The sequence below is a fragment of the Canis aureus genome, chromosome 8 (assembly GCF_053574225.1).
Source record: "Canis aureus isolate CA01 chromosome 8, VMU_Caureus_v.1.0, whole genome shotgun sequence".
Taxonomy (NCBI): Eukaryota; Metazoa; Chordata; class Mammalia; order Carnivora; family Canidae; genus Canis; species Canis aureus.
In genome coordinates this window covers 60,917,045-60,942,130 of record NC_135618.1, presented here as the reverse complement: position 1 = coordinate 60,942,130, position 25,086 = coordinate 60,917,045, and the positions used below count along the sequence as shown (strand labels likewise).

Sequence of the window (25,086 nt, the reverse complement as noted above, 5' to 3'; positions counted from 1 at the left end):
TCAGGACCTTGAAGTGACAGAAGGAGGGGCACAGTCAGGAAGTCTTTGGTTAATCATAGAACAGACTGGGGCAGGCAGTTAAAGACACTCTTAGGGAAAATCCTCTGTACTTTCCCACAACCACCATCTCTAGATATGGTTTCCTTTCCAGGACCTGGCTTTCCCAGAAGACCACCTTCCCCCAGCCTTGGAGACGCTGTTGGTATCCAGGATGACCTGGGACTCCTCTGCACCCTCAGAAACTGGGCTGCATGTAAGTGGAAGGGATGAAACAGATGGCTGCAGAGGCCCTACTGCATGGATGTGAGCCTGGAGAGAGGCAGACCTCCACCTCAGATAGCAATGTTGAGGGGGAGCATGAGTGAGGGTGTTGTTTAAAAAAGCAGACTCCATCAAGAGGAAAATGGAAAATAAAATAGGTAAGTGGGCTTAGTAGTCATACAATGGGCTGACTAGTCAGCAATAAAAGAGAACAGACTACAGATATATGTAACAACATGGGTGAATCTCAACCTCGCCATAAGTAAAAGAGGTCAGACAGCAGGGTGCGTGTTTGATTCCTTTCATACAAATAGACAAAGCTAATCTTTGAGTGTAGAAATAGAACAGTGATTGCCTCAGATGAGGTGGGGAGGAAACTTCTAACATATTTGAATTTAACATTCAACCCTTGATATTTTAATATTTAATAACTTAATATTTTAACATTTGTTAAATGGAATAATATTTGCATCCATGTTCATCAGGCCCTTTTTGGTAATTCTTTTTTTTGGTGTGGTCTTTTGTCTGGTTTTGGAATCAAGATAATGCTGGCCTCATAAAATGATTTTGGAAGTTTTCCTCCCTTTTCTATTTTTTGGAACAATTTGGGAAGAACAGATATTAATTCTTCTTTAAATGTTTGATAGAATTCCCGTAGGAAGCCATCTGGCCCTGGACTTTAGTTTGTGGGGATATTTTTGAAGACTGAATCTATTTCTTTCCTGGTTATGAGTCTGTTCAAATTTTCTATTTCTCTCTGTTTCACTGTTAGTAGTTTACATGTTTCTAGGAATTTATCCACTTCATCCATATTGCCCAATTTTGTTGACATGTAATTTTATAATATTCTCTGATAAATGTATTTCCATAGTGTTGGTTGTGATCTCTCCTCTTACACTCATGATTTTCCTATTTGGGTCCTTTCTTTTTTCTTCTTGAAAAGTCTGGCGAGGTGTTTATTAATTTTATGAATTTTTTTCAAAGAACCGACTCCTAATTTCATTGATCTATTCTTCTGAGTCTTTTTGTTTCTATATCATTTATTTCTCCTCTAATCTTTATTACTTCCCTTCTTCTGTTGGCCTTAGCCTTAATTTGTCGTTCATTTTCTAGCTACTTTACATGTAAGGTTAAGTTACATAGTTGAGATTTTCTTGCTTTCGGAGGTAGGCCTATTTTGCTATATACTTCCCTCTTAAGACCACTTTTGCTATAACCCAAAGGTTTTGAACTATCATGTTTCCATTATCATTTGTTTCCATTTTTTATTTCTTCTTTAATTTCTTTGTTGATGTATTCATTCTTAAGTAGAATGTTCTTTGATATCCATGTAGCTTTGGTCTTTCCAAATTTTTTCTTGTGGTTGACTTAAAGTTTCATAGCATTGTGATTGGAAAACACGGATGATATGATCTCAGTCTTTTTATACTTATTGAGGCCTGATTTGTGACCCAGTATGTGATCTATCCTGCAGAATGTTCCATGTGCACCCGAGAAGAACGTGTATTCTGTTGCTTTAAGATGAAATTTTCTGAGTATATCTGTTAAGTGCTTCTGGTCCAGTGTGTCATTCAAAGCCCTTGTTTGTTTCCTTATTGATCTCCTGCCTAGATGATCTATTGCTATGAGTGGGGTGTTAAAGTCCCCTACTATTATTGTATTATAATCAATGAATTTCTTTATGTTCATTATTGTTTTATATATTTGGGTGCCCCAAAGTTGGGGGCATAAACTTTTGCAATTATTAGATCTTCTTGTAGGGGAGACTCCTTTATAATGATATAGTGCCCTTCTTCATCACTTCTTACAGTCTTTGGTTTAAAATCTAGTTTATAAAAAAATAAAAATAAAAAAATAAAATAAAATCTAGTTTGTCTGATATAAGTATAGCTACTCTGGCTTTCTTTTGATATCCATTAGCATGATAGATGGTTCTCCATCCCCTCACTTTCAATCTACAGATGTCTCTAGGTTGAAAATGAGCCCCTTATAGGCAGCATATACATGCGTCTTGTTTTTTTATCCATTCTGACACCTTTTGTTTTTTTATTGGAGCATTTAGTTCATTTGCGTTCAGTGATTATTGCTAAATATGAATTTAATGCCATTTTATTGCTTGTTTTGTCATTGTTTCTATAGATTTTTCTCTGTTCCTTTCTAGTCTTTTGCCCACTCAAATAGTCCCCTTTAATATTTCTTGCAGGGTTGGTTCATTGGTCACAAACTCCTTTAGTTTTTGTCTGGAAACCCCCTTTTCTCCTTCTATTCTGAACGATAGCCTTCCTGGGTAGAGTATTCTTAGCTATAGATTTTCCCCATTCACCAAGTCATGTCACTGTCCGGCTTGCCAAGTTTCTGTGGAGAGATCTGCTCCTAAACTTATTTCTCTTCCCTTGTAAGTAAAGGACTACTTTTGCCTTGCTACTTTTAGAATTTTTTTCATTATTTCTGTATTTTCAAATTTATCTACAATGTCTTGGTGTTAGCCTGGTTTTGTTGATTTTGATGGGAGTTCTCTGTGCTTCCTCGATTTGGAAGTTTGTTTCCTTCCTCAGATTAGGGATAGTTTCTATAATTTACTAAAATAAACCTTCTATCCTTTTTCTCTTCTTCTTTTGGGAGTCCTATGATATGAATGTTTTGCTTCATGGAGTCACTGAGTTCTCTAAGTCTACTTTTGTGATTCAGGATTTTTCTTTCCCTCTTTTGATCAGCTTCGTTATATTTTCCATAATTCTATTTTATCTCTTATTCATTTCTCAGCTTCTCCCATCCTGTGGTCTCTCCATACAGTCAGTTTCAAATCTATTATTGCATTTATCCTTTCAGCCTGATTGGTTGTAAGCTGCTTTATATCTGTGGTAAGGGACTCACTGATGTCTTCTATGCTTTCTCAAACTAGCCAAGATCCTTATGATTATTGCTTTAAATTCTGGATCACACATATTACTTATATCTTTTGATTATATCCCTGGCTGTGATTTTTACTTGTTCTTTATTTTGGGATGAATTCCTCTGTCTTGGCATTTTATCTAGATCTCTGTCTTCTCTGTGGTAGGAAAGCCTTTTATATCTCCTGCTCCTGAGAGCAATGGCTTTATAAAGAAGAGGTCATATAATGTCCAGAACCTGGAGCTTCAGAATTGTCTCTGGTCTATGATGTGTGCACTCTTCTGCTGTGTTTTGGCTGCTGTATCCCTCAGGTCAGCCCTCTGCAAAGTTATCATTGCCTGCAGTAGGGAATACTTGGACCTTGGTCAGAATATGCTGAGTTTTAAGTAAGTGTGCTTTGGTCTTCTTGTTAAAAGAGACCTGATGCTATCTCCACTAGAGTTGAAGTTTGTAGAGCTTTATGGTCAGGAAATATGGTGCATGCAGAGGTTTATGCTGGTCTTCTGGCAGAGGGGCCTGCTGTGCTTGTTCTCAGGCACACTTGCCCAAGAAAAGCATTAAGAGCAGAGTGCAGGGGGATGGGAATTGATGTAAGCAATTTTTTAAGATTTTATTTATTTATTCATGAGACAGAGAGAGACAGAGAGAGACAGAGAGAGAGGCACAGACACAGGCAGAGGGAGAAGCAGGCTCCATGCAGGGTTCTCCCTGGGGCTCCATGAGATCTCCAGGAGATCCCGGGGCTCCATGATCAGGCCCTGGGCTGAAGGCAGCGCTAAACCGCTGAGCCACCCAGGCTGCCCTGATGTTGCAATTTAAGCAGTCAATGTTGGCACTGTGCTAATTACCAAAATTAGATTATGCTGAGGGGTGGGAGGAAAGAGTGCCAGTGAGCTCCTTTGTCCCCAGAGAAGAGTTTGTGCTTGCTGCTGTCAGGGAAGCCCTCCCAGAAGACTGAATTAATTTCCTTTGTATGTCTTAGGTATTTTTCAGATCACTACTTACACACTGTCTGTGTCCAAGTCATTTGCCTGCCTGGAGAAGTGCACTGAACTTTGGGCTTTATCCCACCCAGGCTGGCTGAGTTTTCTAACTTCAAACTTTAAGGACCTGGTATGACAGGGTCCTGCACTGGTCTCCTGGGAGAGGGTCTCACCACATTGGATTAATGCATATTTGACCCAGAAGGGCAGTCACACCAAAGATCAGGAGCATGAAATTTGGAGCAACACACTAAGTAGTCAGTGTCTGAGTTAGCTGCCCTCAGTACTGGGAGACACTATGCTGGGAGAAGGTAATGACACCTGCCATCTCCTTTGTCCCTGAAAAAGCAATGCCATTTCTCTCACATGTGCTGCAAGAAAGGGGAACTCTCTCTCCCAGTGCATCTCAGGACATCCTCAGATTGTACTGCCTTCCCGCTGGGTTTACTTGCATCTTTTTTCCACAGGAACATTGCAGTGTTCTCAGTGCTCTACAGCAGACACTCCATGAACCTCTAAACCAGTCTTTGAGTGCTACTAGTCAAAAAAATTCACAAAAATCAGCCCCTCTAGTTTTCTAGTCAGTGGTTTGGGGAAGTGTTTTCCTTGTGCAATCCCCTCTGGGGATATCTATCTATCTATCTATCTATCTATCTATCTATCTATCTCTATCTCTATCTCCATCTATGTCTCTCTCATCTCTCTTTGCAACCTAGACTCAACCCCTTCACAGTACCTACAATCCATTTCTCCCAAAAACCATGTCTCTGCACCTCCTACCTTCCACAATGTGGCCTCCAGTCTCCCTCTACTTGTGCAGTCTGTTCTGTTAATCCTCAGATCAATTTCCTTGGTATTCAGAATGATTTAATATTTATCTAGCTGTGTTGAAGGGGTGAAGGCAAGCCTCCTACTACTCTAACACCTCAGTCTCTCAACCCTCTAGTGTGTACGTTTGGTTTCAGTTATTGACTTCTTCATTTCTAATTAGTTCTTTTTCATATTTTCTATCTCTATCAATGGCTTCACTGATATTCTCCAGTGAGTATTTTTATGACCATTACTTTAAATTCTTTTTCGGATATATTGATTACCTTCATTTCATTTAGCTCCTTTGCTGTGGTTTTATCTTGTTCTTTCATTTGGGACATATTCCTCTGTCTCTTCATTTTGTCTAACTCTCTGTGTTTGTTATCTATGCATTAGAAAAGTCAGTTAGGGGTCCCTGGGTGGCTCAGCGGTTTAGCACCTGCCTTTGGCTCAGGGCACTATTCTGGAGTCCCGGGATGGAGTTCCACTCAGGTTCCCGGCATGGGGCCTGCTTCGCCCTCCTCCTCTCTCTCTCTCTCTCTCTCTCTCTCTCTCTCTCTCTCTCTCTCTCTCTCCCCCCCCTCCCCCTGTCTATCATAAATAAATAAATAAATCTTTTTAAAAAAAAAAGTCAGCTATATCTTCTGATCTTAAATGTAGTGACCTTATGAAGAAGAGATCCTGTGGTGCCCTGTTCATTAAATCCACAAGCTTCAGAGGTATCTCTTATGTGGATTGTGTGTTCCTAGTGTTGTGGATGAGCCTCATATGCCTCAGTCCACTTGGCTGCAATGGCCCACTTTGCCTGCTGTGGACTGAGTTTGGTCCCTGTGCTATTAAAGAGTTAGTCTAGGGTTGCCATAGACTTAGTTGGGTAGTATCAGCAGTCAGATCAGATGCCTGTCCACAATCCATTTGCTGGGGCTGCAGTGACCTGAACTGTAGGGCTCTTTCCCTGTCTTACCCTCTTGGAGGTTTTCATTGGTAGACAAGGTTAGTAGTCAGATCAGATGCCTTCCACCAGTCCATCTGCTGATATTGCAGATGCACTGATCATCAGGGCACTCTCTCTGGACTGCCAGTTCCAATGTTCAGCTGCTAGGGCTACAGTTGAAATGGTGCAGGTGGGTATCTTTCCTTCTTCCCAAGCCAGGAGACACTTCAGAGTGGCCACCAGTTCCTGACATGACTGATTGCGGAATGAGACATAGCAGGAGCCACTTTGAAGGACCTCCTGTCAACTGGGGTGGGTTGAATGAGACAGATCCAAAGAAGAATGTGGGGGCAGGGCATATGGTATTGTCAAGGTAAATGGAGAGTGTCTGTGCTCATTCCCACATGTGTCTGCCTATTTAGGCTTCAGAGGCAGGCAGAAAAATGGTAACCAGCAGCTTTTTTGTTCTTGGAGAAGTCTACTAAAGATCCCTGCTCCTCCAGCACACATTCAGAGATTAGGAAATAAATCTCCTTCCGTGTATCCCCAGGTACTTTTCAAACTTCTGCTTCTACACTGTATATCAGTGGAGTTGTTACATTGTCTCTTTAAGGACTGGCATTCTGGTTCTTATTTCCCTCTGATCTCCAGAGCCAAATCCACTGATTTTAAAGTACTCAGAAGTAAGCCCCACTGGTTGTTTCAAAAAGAAAGAAAGAAGAAAGAAGAAAAAGAAAGAAAAAAGAAAGAAAGAAAGAAAGAAAGAAAGAAAGAAAGAAAGAAAGAAAGAAAGAAAGAAAGAAAGAAAGAAAGAAAGAAAGAAAGAAAGAAAGAAACTTACAAACTTGAGCCCCACTGGTTTTCAAAGCCAAATGTTGTGGGGACTTGTCTTCCCAGTGAAAGTCCCCTGTGCCTGAGATGCCTGGTATATGGTCTGCTTCTCTCTTTACTGTGTTTGTGACATCCCTCCCATTTGTAATTGGTCTCACTGGGAATTTGTTCTCTGACCCTGTCTCCACCCCTCCCATGCTCTTTGATATAGCTTTCTCTCTATGATTAACTGTGGAAAGTCTGTTCTTCCAGTCTTTGGGTCATTTTCTGGTTTGATTGCCTTGAAGTGACTATTATCTAGGTGTGTCCATGGGATGAAGTAAGTTTAGGATCCTCATATGCCACCATCTTCCCAGAACTCATCAATGGTTATCCTTTAAGGAAGAAATAAACTCACTGGCTCCCAATTGGTGTTTACTGTCAGCATTGGTTTAATAATTCTAATCCTGAGGCAGAATTCATTGATAGAGGTTTGCACACTTTGACTTTATGAGATATTAATGTCCAATATGCTTTCTGATACTGAAGAGACTTTAAAACCTCATATTTTTGAGGGTGAAAATGTCCAATTTGTAGTCAAAGAGACCTTCCACTATGATGATCTGTCCTCTGTATCCATCAATAGTGCTGAGGGGAGGGGACAGAAAACTCCTGAAGGTTATCATGTATCAAAATACATTCAACTTGGGGAACTTTGGTGGTTCAGTGGTTGAGCATCTGCCTTTAGCTCAGGTCATAATCCCAGGGTCCTGGGATCAAGTTCTGCATCAGACTCCTCATAGGGAGCCTGCTTCTCCCTCTGCCTATGTCTCTGCCTCTCTCTCTCTCTCTCTTTCTCTCTCTCTCTCATGAATATACAAAATCTTTTTATTTATTTTTTTAAATAATAAATTTATTTTTTATTGGTGTTCAATTTGCCAACATACAGAATAACACCCAGTGCTCATCCCGTCAAGTGTCCCCCTCAGTGCCCATCACCCATTCACCCCCACTCCCCACCCTCCTCCCCTTCCACCACCCCTAGTTCATTTCCCAGAGTTAGGAGTCTTCATGTTCTGTCTCCCTTTCTGATATTTCCTACCCATTTCTTTTCCCTTCCCTTCTATTCCCTTTCACTATTATTTATATTCCCCAAATGAATGAATCTTTTAAAAAAATCTTTTTTAACATTCAACTTGAGTAGAGTAGAGCCATCATTTTTTGTTTATTTCTGGGGAACTATTGTAAACTCAACATGAGATCTCCAATTGCTTCCAATGGCTCTTACCTGCAGGGGGTCTTGATCTGCATCTATACCTAGAGAATAGGAGGGACTCACCCTAAATAGGATATTCCTGAGGCCTCTACTGGAGCAGGTGGGGCATCAAGGGTGGTAGCAGCAGGTGGGGCTGGTCTGAACTGGTGTTCAGGTTTTAAGGTACAGTATGAGGTAGCCAGTCTTTCTTTTCAGGTGGAGTCTAGCTGCAGTGAGGCCAAGCCACGATTGCTTCTGGGTTATTTTTATCAGAGGTTTGTGGTTATACTGGAACAGTTTTTCTGTTTTTTTAAGTTCCCTCTCTGTCTTAGATCTTTGCCATAGTCTGTACCGGTTGCCAGAGCTTGTGAGTTTCCCCCAGATCAGCAATAGATTGCCCAACATTGTCAAAATATCTTGTCTTATGATGAGGCTCAGCATGGATATCAGTGTCCCATACTAGGTGCTTAGGGTGGACTGACTAGCTTGGCTTTTATTCCTGCAGTGAATGTCACACAATTAGGGCTTTCAAAGACAGAGGCCTAAACAGCCTGTCTCATTCCTAACTCCCTAAGAGTTTGTTGTAACTCCTCCATAGACCTATAGATTTATAGGGTCCTGCATGCTGAGGGACATCCCCTTCATTGAGCCATGTCTCCCTGCAGGCTAGAATAATCCAATTTATAAGGGCATGAATAATTCTAACCCCGTGTATATCAGGCAAGAACTGCTGAAGGGCTGGGTGTGTGTTGATGTTGCTCATTTTCTCTTCCTCCTACCTGCTCAGGTAGAAATGTCAGAGAAATGTCATCACCCACCATATCCCATAGCCACACTAGCCATGCTAGGATACTGTCCCTGGCCTTTTGCTGGTCTTGGAAGCTATATCAATAAGCTCAGAGGGAGTATATTTTGAATGTTTTCTGAACTGGAGGCTCCCCCAATGGCTGGTATTGCTGTTGTTGTGTTTTTGCTTTCCCTCATATTAAGGGTCAAACAGCATAAAGTGTTTCATCATTTCACTGTCAACCACCACAACATAGTGCTCCTCACATTCCTCACTTTCTCGGATATTCCACCTCTTAGCATCCCGATCAGGATTTGTCATGAGCATACCAGCTTGTCCTTTCCTAGCTTTGCAAAGTAGCATGCTAGGATCTCCAACTAATTATCCTATTCTCCCACCTTGTCTGTCAGCCCCTGAGGCCAGCAGAGTAGTGGGCATCTGTCCATCTTTCTCTAACCTCAGTTGTTCTTCCCAACTTATAATGCAAGTTTCAGCCTCTAGTTGGGCACTAATACCCAGCCCACAATAGAAGCCATCCCAATACACAGCCATGTGTTTCCCTTTTCTGCTTCAGTGCACTCTGTGCATTTCCTCAAACAAGAGCATCAGACTGGTCACCATTTAGGGGACATCCTGTATTCATGCAGTGGTCCACAAGCATCCTACATATGGGTCACCCTTCTCCACATAAAGGTCATACCCAACTCCTAAAACCCATTTCTTCAGTTTCCTGGCTGACTAGTACATTGTTGGTTTGCAACCTCAGGAATTCCCAGGGTGAAATTTGAAATGGACCTCCATACAGAAGCCAGAGACTATAAAAAAAGGCAGACCACTCCAGACTGGTTGGTAGCTAATAAGCAATAAGCTTATTGGGTTAATAAGCAAGGGAAATTACATATGAAGCTTGTCTTAGGCAGCTACAAGAAAAGTAGATCTTTATAACTGCCATCCAGAATCTTAAGGTTATATAGAAGCCTTAACTAGGTTCAGGCATACGTGCCATCCAGAAACACTGAATAATATATAGCTCTCTCAAGGCTGTGTCCTTGAAAAAGGCTCTCATTATGGGAATGGTGGGCAGAGTATATATTCCGAGAACAGGGGTGGGGTGAGGAGCCTCTAGTTGCCCGGGTCAACCAATGGTCATGTCCTCTCAGTGACCTCCTCCAACACAGTGCTCTTTTTGCCTTTGGGCACTATTGTCTGAGGATAAAATACCTAGAGCTTTGGCAGCCATCTTGCAATGATGAGAGGACAGTCTAAGACAAAAGCATCACAAAGATGGCTGCATCTTAATGTTATTGTTCAGAGTCTGAATTAACCAACGACTATATCTGTACATCTTGTGTAAAGGCTTTTTATATGACTTTATGCATTTTGATTGTCCCCTGTTACCCGCAGCCAAAAGCAACCTTCCAGTATAGACATTAACCTCAATGATGGTTTTATAAGCTTCTTGGAAATTATATGACTTGCACATACTTTTGCTATAAGAGTAACTTTGATTTATGCCACTCTAGTCTTGTTGTCTTCTCTGTATTTAATGATAAAATGAATTTATTTGGGATGGGAAAGCAATATGTTACAGTCGTTCTAAGAAATTCTTGTTGCCTTATCTGAGAGGTCATTATGCCGTGTTTCAAAATGACACAAAATCTTTGATAGCTTCAAGCCATTATGTGATAAAGTTTCATAATGGATGACAGCCTTAGAAAACAGATATCTGACCAAATAAGATCCAATTTCAATGGTATGATATTTTCTAGATATATTTTATATTTTGGATCAGATTTTTTCTTTTTGTATTTTTTCATTGGAGTTCAATTTGCCAACTTACAGAATAACACCCAGTGCTCATCCCGTCAAGTGCCCCCCTCAGTGCCCGTCACCTGGTCACCCCATTCCCCACCTGCTATTTTGGATCAGATTCACTCATCCCAGCATTTATCCATCCTTACACTAATTGTGCACTGAAATCTCATTCAATATTGATTTTGATGACATTTTTCTAACTTATAACAGTTTACCTTTTTAATTGCAATTTTTATGCTTCAATCAAAACATTTTGAGCCATTGATCCATTTTTGTGATTTAGGTATGTAATACAACATAGTAGCAACTCTGAAAAATGCAAATAAAATGAATGCAAGCAATAATATGCAAAGGAAAAAATAAGTGAAAATAAACTTGTTGCTTTCATTTTACACAAGAGCCCACTGCTGTAGCCCTTGGAGTCCATGGACAACCTTAAGGAATACAACACTAAGGATGGAGCAGGATTTCTATGAAAGTTACCATTTCAAATGTGTGAGATGTATAGGTTTAAAACTTTCTTGCTGTTTTCTTCTCTAAAACTTAGCATTTAGGAGACCACCAGTGATTCATGGAACACATTTTAAGAAACAATATAAACCTAGATTCTCATAACGTCTAATCTGAAGCCCTACTCAAGGCTATTGCATATTTGGTCCTTCTGGAAACTCCAAGGGGGTTTTGAACCCTATGATGGTGAATGGAGGAGAAACTTTTGGGTGGGATTGAAGGGTCATTTTCCAGCTTCCCCTAAAATCACATAATCAACTGCCTCCCCTTTCTGTACTTCTAATTAGAACATCCACATGACCCAAATACCTTGAAGGTAGCAGCAGAAATGAGATCACTCCAGGGCAGGTAATACCCTGCTATGTGTTGACTCCCAGCTCAGTGCCAACCATCACTTTGAGCCTTACGCTAAGATAGGTGACATAATAATAAGAATGACCTTATTGGGGGCAGCAGATCTCTGATATAGGACTTCAAAGTGCCCTCCATCACTAACCATATGCAAACAATGTCACCTTCACTACATCCTAGGATTTGTAAGAAACACCTGTGTACTGGTTCACTCTAGTAACCTTCCAGCTGAGCCCCTTCTTCTTGCCCACCTCCACATCCCCATCAGCTTCCCATCAGTGACAGCTTGAGAATCCGGTGAGTAGATTAAGAAGTCAGATTACCCCAATATAAGGATGTTAACCTCCCCTCCATTTAACTTTCTAGTCATGGCTCCAGGCTTCAGGGCTAGCCAGCATCCACCATGATTAGGACACCATGAGCATCATTGTACAGGACTCACATCCCTAAAAGGCCTTAACATTAGACCTTTCATATATTCCCCACTAAAGGTACATACACATTGGTTTTGTGCAATTTGTTAATACAAACATTTAAAACACACACTTTTGATAATCATGTTTCATTTACTGTATTTGCAACCTCAAAAAATGGAAGTGTCTTGGGCCTTTTGATCTCTGAGAGATGCTAGAGCTAGATGAGCCAAAGTGACATTGGGGCAATACCCCTGCTGGGGTTCTATTCATCCCTCCTAAGCAGCAATGCTGACAAAGGCAGAAATCTAAGTTTACAAATTCCAATCTGTAGACATTTTATTCCCAGTTCAGTCTGGAAAATCTGGACTGAGATTCTTGAGACAAAGAGCTGATACTGCTAGTATTTTACCAGGAATGAGAGAGACAGGGAGATACATGTGTGTGCATTGAAGGCCACTTTCTGGAAATGGAACTGGATTCCTAACATCAAGCTGGAAAGTTCAGATGTTATCCTACAAATTATAGGCAAACACCAAAAATAGATGAGGATTGTGGCTCGTTTAGTACTACATTTTAGAAAGATCATCGGTGGCTAGTGAAGGAAGCGAGTCTAGAGCCTGAGGCTATTGTTCATTTATTTCTTTTTTTTTTAAGATTTTATTTATCTATTTTAGAGAGTGAGTAGGCAAGCAGGGAGGGACAGAGAGAGAGGGAGAGAAAATCCCATGCAGATTCCAAGCCCAGCACAGAGCCCAACATGGGGCTCAATCCCATGACCCTCAGCTGAAACCAAGAGTCAGATGCCTAACCAACTGTGCCACCCAGGTGCCCCTATTCATGTATTTGTAGCTAGAAATCCAAACTAAGTCCACCAAGGGTCATAGTGAGGATCTCATTCTGGGGTTTCAAGTTGCAGCCTTGACAAGACAAATGGCCCTTCCCAGGCAAGGCACTTTGTGTGAACACATTGCTTCCTTCCAGAGAGAGAAAGCAGCCTGACCCTAGCCTCCCTCACATGGAACATTTCTCCCCCTGCAGGCCTGACTTAGATGGGAGTAAGAGGGCCAGGAAACCTCTCAGAGGATAACAGGTCCAATGGACAATAGGGGGTAGATGCTCATTGGGCAACTTGAGGATCTGATGTCCCATTTTCTGGGGCAATCTGTCCGTTTGCTTCTGCCATCATTTCCTTATACTGACGTTTGAAGAAGCCAGCCTGTGGGGAGGAAGGAAAAGAGAATTAGGAAGCCCAGTGGAAGAAGGAAAAGTGGGGCCCTGAGTGGTTCAGTCTGTCAAGTGTCTGCCTTCAGCTCAGGTCATGATCTCAGAGTCCCGGGATCAAGCCCTGCATGGGGCTCCTTGCTCAGTGAGGGGTTTGCTTCTCCCTCACCCTCTGCCATTTCCCGTGCTTGTGCTCTCAGTCGCTATCACTATTTGTCTCTCTCAAATAAATAAATAACATCTTTTTTAAAAAAAGAAGAAGAAGGAAAAGAGAAGGCTGGGGATGGAGAGGGATCACCATTTCTAGAACTCCTACTATGTTCAGGCACTACACTAGAATCTTTAGACACACTGTGTCATTTAGACCTTAAAATGATCTGTGAGCTAGGGGGAATCACCTTCAGAATGAGAAATCAACACTCAGCATGGACTAGGCACTGCCTAGACTCATGGGAAAAATCAGCGGTGATATCAACACCAAATCCAGGCCACTGCTTTTATGTTACAATCTGCTGTGAAGGGAAACATGTCCTGAGGAAAACAAGAATATAGAAGACAGGAAGAAGAGGGTGGAAAAAACAGGGACAGCAATTAAAGGATGCAGGAGAATTAGACATAGAAGAAGGCATGGACGCAGGGGACAATGGGGGACCAGTGATGTCATAGGTGGAAGGGGACCTCTTATACGCAGAGATTTAGCACCTATATCCAAGTTGAGCTCTTTTTTACACTATAGAAAGAATAGTGGTATCAAATTGCTGTGGTGTCAAAAGCAGGATGAAAACATTCACCTTGTACAGGATGGCTGTGATGAGAGCCAACAGCAGCAGTCCTCCCACAGAGCTTCCGACAATAATGGGGATGGGGTTGTAGACCTCATACTTCTCCAGTACCGTCTCCACCTGGAGTGGAGGTGATCTCATCAGAAAGTTTTAGAATTCTTGCTGTCCCAGACTCTTCTTAGGTTCTCCAACCTTTAACTCCCTCCCCTCCTTCCCTTTCTCCAAAGTGTGAGATACAGAAACACTCAAAGGCTTGGGAAAACTCTCCTGCTGATGGACCTTCATCCTTCCTCCCTCCAGGCTTCTGAGCCTCCCACACAGCACCACAGATTTAGCATTAGGAACCCTCTTACCAGCCTGGCTGCTGCCTACCACATAGTCACTACCTGAGCTGTCAAGAATGCCTCTTGTCCTGGAATCTGGGAATACACAGATCTGTTGAATGTGATTTCAGCCACACTCACGACCAATACCTTCTTCTGCAATGTCTGCAAAACAGAGGGACGGAACTGGGGATGTAGCTCTGGGAAAAGGTCCAGAGTTCAATTAAAGTCCTGGTTTGAGAGTGGGCACAGACACATCTGGTCCTGGGGAGAGACTCTGCTGTTGGGCCTACACACCTGGCTGACCCAACCAAAGCTTAGGTTGCCCTTCAGAATGAAGTCAAGTTCCTCCTGGATGCCAAAGGAGGGGAAATCACAGTGGAACCTCATGCAGTCAGCAATGGAGCAGTTCTAGGGACAGAGAAGTAACATCAGGCTAGAGAAAGATGGTTTTAAAGGTAGAAGACATCACTGAGTGATGAGAAGAGCAGCCACACTTGAATTCAAGAAGGCTGTTCAGCAGATAGGCATCTGAATATAATACAGATTTTTTTGAATTAAATTCCTCTGATGTGTGACTTGAAGTGGAACTGACCCAGAGCCCTTCTTACCACCACAGAATTCTTCTGAATGTGGGTCAGGAAGTCAGACTCTGTGTGCACTGTTCTCTCTAAAGAGCACTGAATGGATGGGTTCTAGGAAGACACAGAAAGCAAACATTTCAATGGGGCCATCAGGGATTCATGAGGTAAAGGGCTTGGCTGCACACAGTCAGTGGAGTACCTGGGGGTGGAAGACCTCTAAGTTCGTCCACACAGGCATCCCATTCAGCTCCACAGGCACAGAGAAATTGATGCTGATAGGCAGGTCCCTCTGTCCCAGGTTGTTGACCTGCAAAGACGGCAGTGAGGACAAAGACCATGTCAAATCCCATTTCCCTACATAATCACTGGCTCTCAGCCCCCTGCCACAGCCCCTCTTCTTGAGTCAGCATCACTTACCTGGTATCTATGGTGAGCCTGACTGCTTTTCTCCTGGTCTGAGGCTGAGAAGTTGAGGTACTTAGTGGACTGTTCGTGGCTGGGGAAAAATGAGGCACGGATGTATCTGAAGTTCCATGGGGGCCTCCTAAAGAGGTTCTAGCTAGCAGCATGATAGAATAGGTAGTGAGTGGAGCCTTGAGGTGGCCTGCAAAGAAGTCTATGGCTGATACTGGATAATGGGAGAGTATGTGGAGCAAGGCTGGGCTTCAAGCTGGGTGCAAGCTTCTTGCAGAAGCTCCCGACAGAGGAAACTTCCCAGAGGACTGGACAGGGACTACAGTGAAATGGACCCAGAGCTATGCCATTGACTCACTGGGGAACAGGGGCCAGGCCATCCCTCTCTGTGCTTTAGTTTTCCTTTCAGACTTTCATGGGCACAGAGGATACTAAATGTGCATGTAAGACACAGCAGAGTTTTGGAAAGACTTGGCAGATGCCCAAGTCTCTCCAAATGTCTACTGGACACTACCCCTGTCTGGCCTCCCACAGGCCCTCCCTCCTCTCCTATTTTCTTGGCTTTTCTGGGCATGGGGCTTAGAGGTGAGGGAAGGTCTAACAGGAGATTGTCGGCTGGATCTCAGTGTAACAATTCCTCCTGAGGCATTCTGAGCAGCCTAGCCCTTCACACAGGTGGGTGGTCTCACCTCTGTCCCTTCTTGCTCCACTTCTTAAGTACCTGCCCTTTGCCTGCACAGTCCTAATTCTATACCACTTCTACTCTGAATTCTCATCTGTCCTCTGTGAGGCCCCCCCCCCCAAATGTCCCAACCTCATCTTGCAGGCCTCTCTGAATGTTCTCACCCACTCAGTAGAGTACAGCTGAACTGTAGAGCAACATAAACCTAGATGTAGTGTCCCCTGCCCAGGGATCCTCAGTGCACACTCTAGCAAGCAAGCTCAGAGCATGCACCTGGCTGGGCTACTGAGAGTTCCTGGTGTGGAGGTGTGATTTAGAGTGTGAAACCAGGCAGGAAGAGGATGTCCAATGAGGCACAAGGGCAGAACTAGCACAGGGGAATGTACCCAGACTAAGCCTGGGCTTGTTGTACAGCATGAGTGTTCACATTGCACAAGGGCAGATGGTTACATCTGGATTAGATTATACATAATAGAGGCACAATAAATCTTTGTTGAATGTCAAATGAATTTATAGAAAGCAACCACAGCACTGTGCTTAGAACATAACAAATACTAGGAAGGTATTTACAGAAAGAAAGTGGCTGCTCAAATACATAACTTGACTCCTGAGTTTTATTTTTTTTTGTATATTTTTTATTGGAGTTCGATTTGCCAACATATAGCATAAGACACCTAGTGCTCATCCTGTCAAGTGCACCCCTCAGTGCCCATCACCTAGTCACCCCATCCCCGCGCCCACCTCTCCTTCCACTACCCCTTGTTCGTTCCCCAGAGTTAGGAGTCTCTCATGTGTTGTCACCCTCTCTGATATTTCCCACTCATTTTCTCTCCTTTCCCTTTTAATCCCTTCCACTATTTTTTATATTCCCCAATGAATGAGACCATATAATGTTTGTCCTTCTCCAATTGACTTACTTCACTCAGCATAATACCCTCCAGTTCCATCCATGTAGAAGCAAATGGTGGGTATTCATCATTTCTAATGGCTGAGTAACATCCCACTGCATATATAGACCACAGCTTCTTTATCCATTCATCTGTCAATGGACACCGAGGCTCCTTCCACAGTTTGGCTATTGTGGACATTGCTGCTATAAACATTGGGGTGCAGGTGTCCTGCCATTTCACTGCATCTGTATCTTTGGGGTAAATCCCCAGCAGTGCAATTGCTGACTCCTGAGTTTTAAACACGTCATCTGGTACCCTCCTGGAGCATTTTAAAGTCTTTTCTTTTATCTAGCTTCTCCCTAACACTCAGCCTCTGCAGCAAGCAGGTAATTTCTCCCTATACCTCCCAAAGGGGACTGGGAAAGGAAGGAGTAGCTTTCCTAAAAGTCCTACAGGGTGTAGATCTGTTCCTTATAATGGAGGTCAAGGGCTCCTTTGAGAATGACTGCTGGCTAAGTTCAATGCTATGGGCTCTTCAACATTCAGCTGAGGCCTCCCCTGAAAGGAGTTTCTAGCTTCTCTTAGAAACTCATAATAACCTCAGGGTACAAAACTATGGAGAGGTCCTTGATGAGACTGGGATTCCGCCTTGGGTCAGGATAACCTCACTCCCCAACAAAGCTGTAAAAACCTCAAGACAGGGAAATGTCTCATATCTCTCAGGAAACCCAGGACAATCTTGGTGCTTTTAAGAAAGTCTTCTGAGAACCATAAGTTCTATTAAATGTATGATGTAATGATAATAGTATCACAATTATTATTATTATCATAGGTAGCCCACAATAAACACTTGATACTTGATTAGTAGGTGTTAGCAGTATCACCTACCAATAGAAAGAGTGGTGACAAAACCTGAATTTCCCAGGTGTTCAACTGCTGCAGGGACTGAAAACCTCTCCAAGCCCCATCAGAATGATAGAGAGACTGTGGTATGGTACCTGCTGATCACGGTGTAGATGGCATACTTCACCACGAGCTCCAACTGAAAGGTGCTCTTGCTGGTCCTGGGAGTGTTATTTTCACTGGAGAAAGAGGAGGAGCCTAGTTGGCAAGGACCCCAGAGGAGGAGGTTAGGGGCAGGGAGGTCTAAATACTCCCAGCTCACCTGCTCACATTAGCTGTCAGAAGCAACCGGTCTCCCAGCATGGCCTTGGGAGAGACGTCAAACGTGACTGTGAAGGTGATCTGAGGAAGAGGCAGGAATAAGGGAGGTCACCAAGGAGTGAGACAGGGCAAAGGCAGGGGAGCTGGGGGTGGACAGAAGCAAGGCTGACCTGGGCACCTTCACGGAGGATGAGGTGGTTGATGCTGCAGCGGGTGCTCTGAGTACCCTGGCCCTGGGCTGGGACGCCATCACAGGTCAGGCGTGGGGAGTGTGGCTGTAGCTGGCTCTAGGCAAGGGCAGGTGAAAAAAAGGCAGGTGAGCATTTGTTCATGTTCCAAAAAGACTCCACAAAGTAGTGACAGTTTCCTGGTATCTACCTTAAAATAATGTTTTTTTAAAAAATCCTCAGGCACTTAAAAAAGAAATCCTTAGACACTATCTGGTCAAACTTCTTCCTAATAGAAATGCCAGATTCATTAGAGTTTACCCCCTTTTTATTTATTATTCTTTTTTAAAAAGCTTTTTATTATAGAAAATTTGAAACACACTCAAAAGTAGAGAGAGAGACTAGGTAAGTCAATCCCGCACGTTCCCATCACTCAATTATAATTACCAACATTTTTCGGCTCTTGTTTTATTCAGCTCTTTGCCATTATTTTTTCTGAAAAATTTAAAGCATGTTCTGAATATCATATCATTCTATTCAGAAATACTTCAGTGTATGCCACCAAAATATAAGGGTTTTGTTTTTTGCATTTCTTTATTTTTTAAATTTAAATCCAATTTAGTTAACATATACTGTATTATTAGTTTCAGGAGTAGAATTTAGCGATTCATCAGTTGCATATAACTAACCCAGTGTTCATTACGTCAAGTGACCTCTTTAATACGCATCATCCAACTACCTCATCCCTCTACCCATTTCCCCTCCCCTCAGTTTGTTCCCTATAGTTAAGAGTCTCTTATGGTTTGCCTCCCTCTCTGTTGTCATCTTATTTCATTTTTCCTTCCTTCCCGTATGTTCATCTGTTTTGTTTCTCAAAGTACATATATGAGTGAGATCGTATGGTATTTGTCTTTCTGTGATGTATTTTGCTTAACATAATACTCTCTAGTTCCATTCATGTCATTGCATGAGGCAAGATTTCATTCTTCTTGATGGCTAATATTCCATTGTATATATACACCACATATTCTTTATCCATTCATCTGTTGCTGGACATCTGGGATCTTTCCATATTTTGGCTATTGTGGACATTGCTGCTATAAACATTGGAGTGCAGGTGCCCCTTCAGATCACTATGTTTGTATCCTTTGGATAAATACCTAGTGATGCAATTGCTGGGTTGTAGGGTAATTCTATTTTTAATTTTTTGAGGAACCTCCATACTGTTCTCCACAGTGGCTATACCAATTTGCACACCCACCATCAGTATAAGAGAGTTACCCTTTTTCCACATCCTCACCAACATCTGTTGTTTCCTGAGTTGTTCATTTTAGCCATTCTGACTGGTGTGAGGTGGTATCTCATTGTGGTTCTGATTTGTATTTCCCTGACTCTAGGTGATGTTGAGAATTTTTCATATGTCTATTGGTCATTTGTATGTCTTCTTTGGAGAAATGTCTGTTCAGTGCCCCCCTCAGTGCCCGGCACTGAACAGGCACTTATGAGATGAGCACTGGGTGTTGTTCTGTATGTTGGCAAATTGAACACCAATAAAAAATAAATTTATTATTTAAAAAATGTCTGTTCATATATTCTGCCCATTTCTTAACTGGATTATTTATTTTCTGGGTGTTGAGTTTGATAAATTCTTTATAAATCTTGGATACTAGCCCTTTATCTGATAAATCATTTGCAAATATCTTCTCCCATTCCATAGGTTGCCTTTTAGTTTTGTGGACAAGGTATTTTTTTTAGCATAGCCACAAGACTTAACACATCCAACAAAATTAACAATAACTCAATATCAACTAACATCCATGTCATATTCAGTCTTCTTCAGATTTTCTCCAATAATGTTATTTTACAGCTCATTTTTATTTATTTTTAAAGCTATTTTTAAAATGAATATCCAATGAAAGTCCACATATCGCTTTTGGTTGACAACATCTAGTAGCATATTCAATGATAGGGTGCTCACCCCTCACACAGAGTTTGCCATTCCTAATGCATTAATTCATACATAAGTCAAAATATGCTCCCATTGGGAATAGTCCTAGCCTAAGAAAGACAAAGGAGATCAACCAACCAAATGGAAGATGTAAACCTAGTTTGGACATTGATTCAAATAAACCCGATGTAAAAAAAAAATTGAGACAACTGAGGAAATTAGACTATGTTCCAAATACCAAGGAATCATTCGTTTTATTGAATGTGATACATTTAGGTAATGTAAGAGGTACCCACTGTCTAGAGCTTTAGAGTGAAATAAGGAGGAGTACAAAAACATGATGTCTGGGTTTGTTTTAAAATACTGCTGAAGCAAAGGGGGAAAAACTCAGATGAAATAAATGTGGTAAAATGTTGATAATTGTTCAATCTGGATAAAAAGTTTTGGGGAAGTTTGTTGAAACTACTTTCTATTTTTATTATTAACTATTTTTATTTTTATTAACGTTTCTATTTTTATTAACGTTTAACATTTCATTATAACATTTTTGTTAAACAATCTATTTCTCTTTGACTCCCTGTTGTCCTAGTTCTATCTTCTAAAATAGGGGTTGCCAAATGACAACTCACCACCAATTTTTATAAATAAATTTTTATTGGAAGATAGCTATGCTCATTCATATGCATAATGTCAGTGGATGCTTTCACTCTACAAAAGCAGAGTTGAGTAGATGTAACAGGTACCATGTGACCCACAATGCTGAAATATTTGCTATCTAGTCCTTTATAGAAAATAGGAGAAACAGTAACCGAAGGGTTAACAGGAATAACAAGTGCAACTGCAACATTTTACCCAAATTTTCTTGTTCTCTGAATGCAGCCTGCTACCATGTTTCTGTACATAACAATCTTGCCTGACATCATGATAATAAAATAGTTGATTTAGTGGTTTTTCAGAGTCTTGAGGCCTCATCAAGAAACTGTCCAAAACTGATCAAGACCACTGAATGTCTCTTTGGCCACATGCAAATGCACAACAGATGAACTTTTGACATAGAAGGGCCTGAAACTCTATCTTCATATCATGCTAAGGATGTCATTTTCTGGTCATAGATCACATGGCAGCCTATGTAGAAGCTTCTCACAGTGCAGGTAATAAAATGACTTCAACCCTCCCCTATTTATTAACTTCCTTTATCTGATCCTAAAGTTGTATAGCTCCTCTCCCCTATAACCAGACCCCTTCTTTATTTGCCTTTAAATATCCCTGATTCTCCCTTTCCTTACTCAATGTCTCAATGATTGGCCTGGCTGCATGTTGGGGATATGGACTTGTATTTGGTTACAAATTTGGCAAGCTAGCAAGGAGCTCTTTGCTCCATTCTCCACCCAGTAACAGGAGTTTGGTGATGAGTCCAAGCAGCTGCCCAAGCTCTTTTGTCCTAGAGACCATCTCTGGGATACCATCCCAATTTGGCACCACTGACTTTCCATGTTTAATTTAATTCTTGTGGGAAGAAAACAGCTTTGGTTTGGACAGACATATTTTAGTGCGTATTTTGTGTGTGATAGCATGTGAGCTTCTTTCTTTCCTCCTATTCATTTGCCTCCAAATAGGGAGGTTTGGTTTGGCTTCTAAGCCTCTGTTTCTTGCTTAATTAAGAAAAATTTGTCTAGAGGGATGCCTGGATAGCTCAGTGGTTGAGCATCTGCCTCCAGCTTGGGTTGTGATCCCGGGGTTCTGAGACTGAGTCCCGCATCAGGCTCCCCACTGGGAGCCTGCTTCTCCCTCTGCTTATGTCTCTGCCTCTCTGTGTGTCTGTCATGAATAAATAAATAAAATCTGAATAAATAAATAAATAAATAAATAGGAAAAAGTCTGGCTAGAAAGCCAGTTGGTTCAGTCAGTGAAGCCCCAACTTTTAGGGGAGGAACTAATGCTCACAGAAGTATTCTGGGTTTCATTTGCTGCTGCAGCTTTTGGGACCAATTTTGCATAAAATTGGTCATGTTCTAGTTAGAAAATGGGAAATGACAATTTAATTCTTGCATGCAGCTCTTTGGGCTCTATTCTTCAAAATTGGGTAATATTTAGTTATGAAACTATGAAAAAAAGTTATTTTTTACAACACAGCTTGGCCACAATATTCATTAGACTCTGGAGAAGAATGGCCAATTGATGGATTCATAAATTATAATACCATCTTACAATTAGATTTTTGTAAAAGGGAAGGAAATGGGATGAAATACTTTATGTTTAGTCTTTTATGCTTTTGTATCTGAATAAGCTGGCTCAGAAAAGATGTAAAATTTTACTTCAACAGCACGGTAACACTAAAAACCTCTTGCCTGATGCTAACTGGAAAAAAGAGGGTGATCTATTGATTACTGAATTAAGCCCCAAGGGGGTGCCAGAGTGGCTACCGTTCCCAGCAGCCCCATTCTGAATAACTTGAGCCACAAAGGGACCCTGAACCAGGCCCCCCTACCTTGGGGGCCCAGAGGTTGGAGCAATCTCCCCTTCTCATACCCAACAGGGTATTCAATTTAGTCAGGGAGTCACCCATTCCTGAGGAGGGCAATATCTGCTAAGGCAAGTCCCAGTTGGATGCTTAGATGCTGGAGGACCACCTGCAGGAATGATTTGAGTCCACTCTCTATTTTTTACTTCAAATTTGTTTACTTGGAAAAACAATATGCTTACTTATAGAGATGATCCCAAGAGAATGGAAAATTTGTTCTCTACTCTTGCCTCCCACAACCCCATTTGGACACATGCACAAAATCTCTTAAAGACTCTTCTCACTTCCAAAGAATATTGCATGATGCCAGAAAAGGCTAGAGAAGCTAATCCACTGCATCCTGAAACACCCAATAGTTCCTTAAGAGCTGTTGATATGATGGCCATTGCTACTATGGATCCCAACCAGAATGTCAACACTGGAGACTAAGATTAGCTTGAATACTATCAGGATTATATTTTAGTTGAACTAAGAAAAGGGGTCCCAAAGCAAAGAAGATTAAATAAAAGTCAAGAAGTTAAGCAAAAACTGAATGAGAAGACTTCAGAATTTCTTGAATTTTTTAGACACATCAGAAATACACTGAAACTGATCTGGAAGCACCAGAAAATTTTTAAATGATCAATATGGGGGAGAGGCTGAGTTAAGACAGCCGAGAAGTAAGGACATTGTAAGCTTGTCTCATCTTTCAAACACAACTAGATAGTTATCAAATCATTCTGAACACCCAAGAAATCAATCTAAGGTCTGAGAAAACAAAACTGCAAGTCTGCAAGTAGAAAAGCAACCACCTTCTGGAAGTAGGAGGTTCAGAGAGTTGATTTGGGGGAGATAACTGGGGGGAGGAGAGAGAGCCCTTCTTATGAATACCACAAAGAATTATAAGCAACAGAGCACAAAATCTGAAATTTTAGAAGTCCGCCACCACCACGATTTTGCCTGACTTAAAGATGCTCAGGTGAGGAAGCAGGACAGAGAGCCAGGAGTGGACAGCAAAGTCTGAGGATCCCCTGGGTTACAAGAAGAATGGGTGGCGTGGATGTGCTGCTCTGTTCCCAGGCATAGAAGCTGAGACTCCAACTAAGGACAGGGAGCCTGGGCACTGGCTCTCTTGTTCTGCCTTGACATAAACTCTGAACCACAGGGAAATTGTGCACTTTCCTGACAGGGCCCCGCAAAGGGCAAAAGCCTGGTGAGACCTGACCCCACAGGATTAATGCTGGTCCATGCAGCAAGCATTCCTAAAATTTGGAGTTCTGAAACCCAGTCACATGCCTGAGATAAAACAGCTTAGACATAAGCAGGGTGAAGGCAGGAATCTGAAGGAAGCCAGGGACACAGAGGAATGACTGACAGCTCTTCTGTGAGGGACTCCTGATGAGGGAAACGTAAATTCTCAGCACTAGAGCTAGAAAGCAAGGCGTAGCCATTTTCACCCCCACCCGCAACCCCCACCCGCAACCCCCACCCGCAACCCCCACCCCCATCAGCCCTGAAAGCCTTCAGGGAGCAAAAACAGTGCCACCTAGTGGTATCTGGAGCCCCTTACAGCAAGCCCCACACAGGGAGGCGGAAGCCCATTTCCACTAGGGCAAGACCACTTGAGAATCAGCACAACCGGCCTCTCCCCCCAGAAAACAAGCACAAACAACTCACTCACACAAAGTTTACTGATCATAAAGGGCTGAAAAACTTCAGGTCTAGGTGAAATAGGAACTAGCTTCCTTTTTATTTTTTTATTATTTTTTCAATTCTTTTTATTATCTATTATTATTATTTTCACTTTAATTTTTTAAATTTATTTTATTTTTTTCTTTCTTCCTTTCTTTCGGATCTAGCTTCTTTTATTTTTTTTAAAGATTTTTATTTATTTATTCATAGAGACACAGAGAGAGAGGCAGTCACAGGCAGAGGGAGAAGCGGGCTCCATGCAGGGAGCCCGACGTGGGACTCGATCCTGGATCGAGTGGGACTCGATCACATCCTGGGCCACTGGCAGTGCTAAACCATTGCGCCACCGGGGCTGCCCCGCTGCGCCACCGAGGTTGCCCTGGATCTAGCTTCTTTTAAAAAGCAGACCAAAACACACCCAGAATCTAGTTTTGTTTTTTGGTTTTTTTCTTTTCTATTCTTTCCTTTTCTTTTCTGAAAAAAATGAAAAGACAGAGAAATTTACCCCAAAAAGAAAGAACAGGAAGTAGAACTGACAGCAAGGGATTCAATCAATACAGATACAAGATGTCTGAACTAAAATTTAAAATAACAATTATAAGAATACTAACTGGGCTTGAAAAAAAAAAAGCATAGGAGACACTAGAAAATCCCTTACTGCACAGATAAAAGAATTAAATTTAATCAGGCTGAAATTAAAAATGCTGTAACTGAGATACAAACTCAAATGGATGCCATAGAAACTAGGATGGATGAAGCAGAGGAATGAATCAGTGATATAGAAGATAAAATTATGAAAAATAATGAAGCTGAAAAAAAGAGGGAAAGAAAGGTAGTGGATCACAAAGGCAGACTTAGAGAACTCAGCAACCTATTAAAAGGTAATAATATTCCT

General features: G+C 41.8%; 1 protein-coding gene across 1 annotated transcript in view; it reads right to left on the bottom strand.

The window, feature by feature from the left end:
• Nucleotides 1-12,441: 12,441 nt before the first annotated feature.
• ITGAX (integrin subunit alpha X) overlaps nucleotides 12,442-25,086 on the bottom strand; it is a 28,241-nt gene continuing 15,596 nt past the window's right edge. The window contains exons 21-30 of the mRNA XM_077907417.1: nucleotides 18,055-18,171; nucleotides 17,886-17,965; nucleotides 17,719-17,802; nucleotides 15,152-15,230; nucleotides 14,934-15,041; nucleotides 14,762-14,845; nucleotides 14,448-14,561; nucleotides 14,214-14,315; nucleotides 13,837-13,947; nucleotides 12,442-13,040 (exon numbers count right to left, since the gene is read on the bottom strand). Of these exons, the coding sequence (XP_077763543.1) occupies nucleotides 12,942-13,040; nucleotides 13,837-13,947; nucleotides 14,214-14,315; nucleotides 14,448-14,561; nucleotides 14,762-14,845; nucleotides 14,934-15,041; nucleotides 15,152-15,230; nucleotides 17,719-17,802; nucleotides 17,886-17,965; nucleotides 18,055-18,171 (978 nt within the window). The 3' untranslated portion in view covers nucleotides 12,442-12,941. The remainder of the gene's footprint in view (nucleotides 13,041-13,836; nucleotides 13,948-14,213; nucleotides 14,316-14,447; nucleotides 14,562-14,761; nucleotides 14,846-14,933; nucleotides 15,042-15,151; nucleotides 15,231-17,718; nucleotides 17,803-17,885; nucleotides 17,966-18,054; nucleotides 18,172-25,086) is intronic.